The 7,074-nt window shown below is 49.5% G+C and overlaps 1 protein-coding gene across 1 annotated transcript in view; it reads right to left on the reverse strand.

Annotated features, from left to right (window-relative positions):
* The window catches only part of LOC105985139 (P-selectin-like), a 40,187-nt gene that overhangs the window by 16,361 nt on the left and 16,752 nt on the right, over positions 1-7,074 (reverse strand). The window contains exons 4-7 of the mRNA XM_013015551.1: positions 5,049-5,156; positions 4,110-4,298; positions 2,736-2,921; positions 1,236-1,421 (exon numbers count right to left, since the gene is read on the reverse strand). Coding sequence (XP_012871005.1) covers positions 1,236-1,421; positions 2,736-2,921; positions 4,110-4,298; positions 5,049-5,156 — 669 coding nt within the window. The remainder of the gene's footprint in view (positions 1-1,235; positions 1,422-2,735; positions 2,922-4,109; positions 4,299-5,048; positions 5,157-7,074) is intronic.

Here is a 7,074-nt window from a genome sequence, read left to right on the forward strand (position 1 = left end):
GCAGAGGCTCTGTGTGTCTGTCTGTCTGCAGAGGCTCTGTGTGTCTGTCTTAGGGGCTCTGTGTAGCACTGCCCTCAGCCTCATCCTCATGACAGGCCTTCTACTCCAATGCCTCATTCGTTTTTGCTTCTCATTTTTCTGTTGTGGTCAATACATATAGCAAAACTCCATCTACTTACCACTGAAATAATTTAAGTATCTAGTTCTGTGGCCAGTTGTCATACGACCACTATGTCCAACATTGTTCTCATTGTGTCAAACTGACACACTAGAGTCATTAAACATGAGCTTTCCCCCCCTCTGCCTCATTATTCTCCTTTCCTGTCTCTGTGATGATCTTGATGAAGCCATTAAAAAAATAATATCACGTGTTATTTTTGGGGGGAGGCCTGGCTTGCTACACTCAGCACAATATGCTTAAGGATGGCTTGTGTTGTGGCACGTGTTGGAATTCCTTCCTTTTCTACGGTAAAGAATACTCCATTGGACATGCGCACCATGTCCTGTGTATTCCTCCAACCACCTGTTGATGTTCTCTTGGTTTGCTTCCTTATTCTATCATGAAAGATGTTGCTGTGAGCCCAGGTGTGCAAAGCATCTCTTCATGGCCTGGTTGTGCACCACTTACAAACCAAGGCTCACTTTCGTATCATGGTATATGTCACCCAGAGCATTCTCAGCGATTGCTGAGGGACTCCCAGTAAATGGCACCATCAAATATCAGCATCGTCCTTCTGAAGCAGAACTTGGTATGGGGTCCCTAGGGGGGAACTGTCCATCTGGTTTCCCTGTGCCTTCATTCCCACGTAAGAGTAACACACTGAAAACAGACGACTTAAATCAGACCACAGGCCTGCCAGCATTTCTAAGGTTGTGTTTCGATACGCTAACTCACCGCTAGTGGTGAGCTGGGGAGACACCGAGCCTCCGAGAGTCCGGAAGCTTCCTGACAGGCCATGAAAGAACTGGACTAACCGCCGTGTCCCTGACTCTTCGGCTCATTCTCACACACCATTCCTTCCCCCTCACTCGTGTCAATCGAAGCACCTCTACTCTCTCAGCTGTGTTACACCGAGTCATGTCGGCCCTAAGGCTGGCTTTGCCCACCATCATTTCATCCCTAGCGCTGAGCACGAAGAACCTGTCCCATAGTGTTTGACGGATTAACCAATGACCACGTTCACCACCGATGCTGATTCCCTCGGGCCACGGAGGCATGTCTGAGTGCACGGTACCTTGACAGGCCGGGGCCGGGGCGGTCCACCGGCCGGAGTCGGCACACTGAGCGGCGCTGGCCCCTTGCAGCACGAAGCCCTCCGCGCAGTGGAAGCTGCAGCTGGTGTTGTATGGGAAGGTGCTTGAGGGTGGAGAGCACTCCACACGTCCGTGCGTGGGGCTCTCCAGAGGCTCACAGGCAACGGCTGCAGGGGGAAGATGGTGGGAGACTGGCTCACAGACAGGCCCCGACGCTTTTCAGAAGAGACTGCTGGGGGCTGCTGCATCTTTCCTAGCCACATGGTCCATGGGTTCGGGACCTCAGAGCCTCCTCCCTTTACCCAAAGCGCCACCTCCCCGGCCCCTCTTCCCCTGCTCCCACAGCCCTGCTCCTGTGCTGCGTATACATGATGGCGAGTCTTCCCCAGTCCCCCACGGCCGCCTGAAGAGCCTAGCCCCGTATGTAGTGCATTGGAAGTGTTCATCCAACATTTATCTGCATGTTTGTCTGATTTAGGGAATGCAGATAAAGAAACTCTCTGGGCTTATAAGCCAGGAAAAAGAAGCCACTGTGTCGCATGTGTTGACACTATTACTTAGTGCTGTTGAAATGAACCCCCCCACCCCCCGGCCCGGACATCATCATCAGACTTCAGTTGCTGAGTGAGTGAAGCCCAGTGAGTTCCTGAGCAAATGACGCCCTGCATCACCTCAGCTCTGATAAGGACCCTTCTCCATGCTTTGCCTCAGAGCTACATCAGCTCCAGACTATTCCTGGGGTTCGCAGAGCTTAGAGACCACCCTTCCAGCCTAGGCCTCAGCTTCCACTTCACACTCAATCAGGGCGTGAGGACAAAGATCCTCCGGTCTTTCCTTCCTACTTCACACAGGAAAGATGACCATCCTCAAGTCTTCTAGCAAACAGTGCTTGGGGTGGTATTCTAATCTAGAATAGGAAAGTCACTAATCGAACTTTCAATTTCCTATTTTCCCTCCAGCTGCTAGCCCCTCCCTCATAAACTTGGGAAAAGCTCAGGGTAGGGGGCTTTTGCGACAAGTTGAGCTTCATGGACTTATGCAACTGCTGGGATCATTAACGCCTGTGCTTCTTTAATAGGGGTGTCTTTGCATCTTCGCCAAAGGCTACAATGGGGAATCCCTCTCTGTCCTCATAGCTGCTGCTTCATTCCTTCTCAAGTTCAGGACACTGGACTGCCCTTTGTGCACACCGAAGAGCTAGGGATGGAGAGAAAAGTTCAGCAAGTGCCTAGGTCTATGCGAGGAACTTTCTACGTGTTATTTCCTTGCGTGCGTTTTTACATTCTGCCTCCTGACAAAATCACCTGGCAATTCCTATCTCCATCTCACAGATGAGCAACCTGGCTCTCGGAGGTGAGGGAAGCCAGCTGCTCGCTCCAGCCTCAGACCCTAGAGGATGGTTAGCTGTGCAGAGCTCGTGGTCTTTCTGCTCTGCCATGACTCCCTCGTGGGCATCCTGGGGGCTGTGAAAAGCATCCTACCCTCACAGGCTGGCAGGGGTGCGGTCCACTGGCCAGAGCCGACGCAGCGGAGTGTGTCCAAGCCCCTCACTCGATAGCCAGGCCGGCACTCAAATTTACAGCTGGAGCCGTAGGCAAAGGTGGCCAGCGGATGCACACAGTCCATGGTTCCTTCACCGGGGGCTTCCAGGGCCGGACACCGCACGGCTGAAAGACAAGCACCGAAGACAGAGAAAACACACCCTCACCGTCAGATGGCAGTGGTGGAAGGGCCTCCTCCCCCAGGAACTAGACATGGAGACCGGAGGGTCAGAAGCCCCAAGTTGACCAGACTCAGAGAACGAATCCTCCATTTGCTGCAGAGTTCCTTAAGTCTCAGGTCCCTCCAAGCTCAATCCCTGACACTGTCTCTTCCTTCCACCTTGATAAACCTATCCCAGTAAGTCTTGATGGCACTCTTCCCCTGCTGAGGAGAAGCGTACAGACAAGACCATCCGGAGGCCACTTGCGACAGGTGTGTCATTTTGCCCAGAGCAAATCAGCCTCTTGTTGGTTCTTCAAGAGTCTGGATGCTATTCCACTCAATGCGGCTCAGTGCCAATGGAAGGACGGTTCATTCAGGGCAGCTGTAACGATTTGAATTTTCTAGTTGAACCGCATTATTTCTCTGTCTCTGTCTCTCTCTCTCTCTCTCTTTGTCTCTCTCCCTGTCTGTCTCTCTCTCTTTCTCTCTCTCTCCCTCTTTCTTAGAAGCACTGGGGTTTGAATTCAAGGCCTATGCGTGCTAGGAAAGTGTTCTGTCATATAAAGCACACACCTAGTCCTTTTTGCTTTTTGTTTATTTTTTAGGTGGGGGTCTTTTGCTTTTGCCCAGGGCTAGCCTTGGATCATGATCCTTTTACTTCTGACTCCAACACAGCTGGATATAGACATGCTGAGCTTGCTGGTGGTGGAGGAGTAGTGATTGTCATAAGGCTTGAGCTCAGGCATAGATGCTGTCCCTGTCCTTTTCCTTCTTTTTTTCTTCTTGTTCAAGGCTAACATTCTACCACTTTGAGCCACAGCTCCACTTCCAGTTTTTAGGTGATTAATTGGAGATAAGAGTCTCATGGCCTTTCCCACCCAGACTGGCTTTGAACTTCAGTCCTCAGATCTCAGACTCCTGTGTAGCTAGGATTACAAACAGGAGCGACCAGCACCTGGACTGTGATTTATTTTTTGAGATAGAGTCTTGCTAACTCCTTGCTAGGACTGGTCTTGAACTCAATCCTTTTATCTCTACTTCCTTTGTAGCTACAGGTGTGTGCCACTGTGCCAGAATATTTTGCCCACAGGTTTTGTTAATAGAGAAAAGCCCTCTCCCGTTTTAGTTAACAATAAGGATGGTCTACATACCTTCGCACTGTGGGGGCTCATTATTTGTCCAGATTCCAGAGGCCAAACACTCCAGCTTGCTTGGTCCATTCAATTCGTACCCTTCAGCACAGTGGAAGGTACACTGTGAGTTGAAAGAGAAGTTTCCCAGAGGATGGCTGCAGTTCATGGACACGTGTGGAGGGAGGTCAAATTCTCCACACTCTCGGACTGCAAGGAACCAAGTATCGAGGTTTTCATTGTAAACTTAAAAACACGATCAGATTTGTCGCAAGCTGTAATATTTGTGTGACCCTCTTCACTGATATCTTTCTAGGTTCCTAAGTCCAGCGGCTTGTTTTTATTTGGCTCGTTCTATAGATTGTATCTTTCAACTTGAGCTGTGCTTTTACCTCTCGTATTTCGCCGGCTAACTGGAGTTAGCCTACGGTCATGTCAGCGTAGGCTGGTTTCCATATTCAGATCCCAGCCTCTTAAATAGATAGGACTAGAGGCATGAGGCACAGTAGGAGAGGGTTTTATTTATTCTTTTATTTTCCAATAATTTTTTTGGTCAGTCATGGGGATTGAACTCTGGGCCTGGGCGCTGTCCCTCAGCTCTTCAGCTTAAGGCGAGCGCTCTACCACTTGAGCCACAGCGCCACTTCCTGTTTTCTGATGGTTCATTGGAGATTAGAGTCTCACAGACTTTCCTACCCAGGCTGGCTTTGAACCGCAATCCTCGGATCTCAGCCTTCTGAGTAGCTAGGATTACAGGCGTGAGCCACTGGCATCCAGCTCCAAGAAATTTTGTGAGTAAATATTTTCTCCCAGACCTGCTGTGACTAGAGACAATTGAATGGCTGGTAGTGAGTCCCAGAACTAGCTTTTACTCACTTGAGCATCCCAGCATGCATTCGTTCCTGGCATTATCTCTTGCCTAAGACCAGTGACCACAAATGAATAAATTAACAGACTCACCATATTCACACTCGGGTCCATAGAAGCCAGGATAGCAGGAGCAGGTGTAGTTCCCAATGGTCTCGATGCATTCACCTTGATTGTTGCAAGACGTGTCCTGGCAAGAGGCTGCACAGAGACAGAAGGGTCGGAATGATGGGCACTGGGAGGAGATGGAACACGGACTCAGCCCTTCTCAGGCAGGACAGAGCTCACCAGACAGCAGAACCTCAGTGCTGTCAGGGCAGCCGGATTGTCTTGGGTGAAAGGCATTGTAGGAGTCGTCTGGAGTACAACCCAGTTCTTATTTCATGTTTCCCAAGAAACACAACACGGCATTATTGTGTGTGGACACAGAGTAACAGGGTCATCACGAGCTATGTGACCAGACGTCATATGAAATGGGCTGTAGTTTTCTCACCAAGAACAGCCACACCCCTGTTTCAGAAGTCGCAGCCTGACCACACAGGGGCTGGGGGCGATGGTCACACCCTTATCACCCGAAGTTGGCCCTGTGTCTTATTCACTGTGTGGCCTTAGACAAGGTCTTCTGAGACCCCCTTACTCCATGTTAGGGCCACATCCCTTTCACCCTTGGTTTTCTTCAACTATGTGCCCAAAGCCATGTTGTAGTAGATCAGAGAAGCCAAATTAGGTATTTAAGATCTATTCATGAGATGCAATCATTCACGATGTGTCATGAGCCCAAATATATCAAATTTACATGGTTCAGAACCGTAGTTGACCCGCCAGGATCTCCCTACTGTGTCTGTGCTGTTGGGTAATAGGATTTCTCTCCTGCATGGGCTTCTGAGGGGAGGGAGTTCAGCATCTAGAGAATTTAGAACATATACAGGAGCACAGCAGCTGCAGGGGATTTGCAACGGAGGTTCCAGAGCACTTAGAACTTGCTTGCTCAGGGCAGTCCAGAGTTTCCCTAGCCACGGTATCTATGTGCGAGGAGGGACACAGCAAGACAGGAAGAAGCAATATCAGAAAGTGGAACCAGTTCTGGCATTAGAGCCATGGCTCTAGGAAGATGAGCCGATCTCATATATCTGTTTACCCGGAGACTAGGGGAATTAAAAATCAAAATACTCTTCAGACTCTTACTTCCTCCCTTTGTTGCTCCTACCCTCTCACCAAAATCCAGTGGAACTCAATGGTATATTGTTGAAGACAATCAAAGGCATTTTAAAAAATTCTTGGTCATGTTTTCAAACTATCTCATGAAAATGTAGCGCAAAGAAAGTGATTACATAGAGCTGAAAGTATCAGCTTGTAAGTGGACAGGAGTTTGAAACTGGCTTCACCTCCAGCTAGCTCTGTGGAAACTGAATAATATTTTTCCTGAAAAAAAAAAAGCCATAGAAAGGTCCCACTGCTGGGGTTGTCTTAAGGACTATGATTGATATAGAAGGATTGTGATTAATACTAAGTAAGCAAGTAACATAAAATAATAACACTCCAACACATTAGATATTAGTTTCAGCTGTGTCTCCTAGGAAGCCTGCTAAGTCCTGTCTAGGACCTTTCTTCTGCTGATGCATGAAGAAAAGTTCTCATTGCAGAACTTACACTGGTTTCCAGACCTCACTGCTCCTCCTCTTCTCCCTGATGAAAACGTCCTGAGCATCCATTTCATGAGTGGTAAGATGGGAAGAGTAGGCTGGTTTATATATTTTTTAATTCTCCTCTCAAGCCACCAGCTTTCGCTAACGCTCGTCTTACATTCTTCAAGACGCTCACTAACACTGAGTAAGAGTCTCCCCACTGTGTTACCGCCCCTGACGTGGCCTTTCCATGTTATTGATCTGGTGGTGACATTAGCCTACCAGAGAGGTCTGTCTGAGCAGATGTGTTGCAGAGCAGAGCAGAGTGGAGCAGGGCAGGGCAGGGCAGGGCAGGACAGAGCAGAGCAGGGCAGAGCAGGGCAGGGCAGGCAGGGCAGGCAGGGCAGAGCAGAGCAGGGCAGGGCAGGGCAGGGCAGGCAGGGCAGGGCAGGGCAGAGGCAGAGCAGGGCAGGGCAGGGCAGGGCAGAGCAGAG

The sequence above is a fragment of the Dipodomys ordii genome, unplaced genomic scaffold, assembly GCF_000151885.1.
Source record: "Dipodomys ordii isolate 6190 unplaced genomic scaffold, Dord_2.0 Scaffold27, whole genome shotgun sequence".
NCBI lineage: Eukaryota > Metazoa > Chordata > Mammalia > Rodentia > Heteromyidae > Dipodomys > Dipodomys ordii.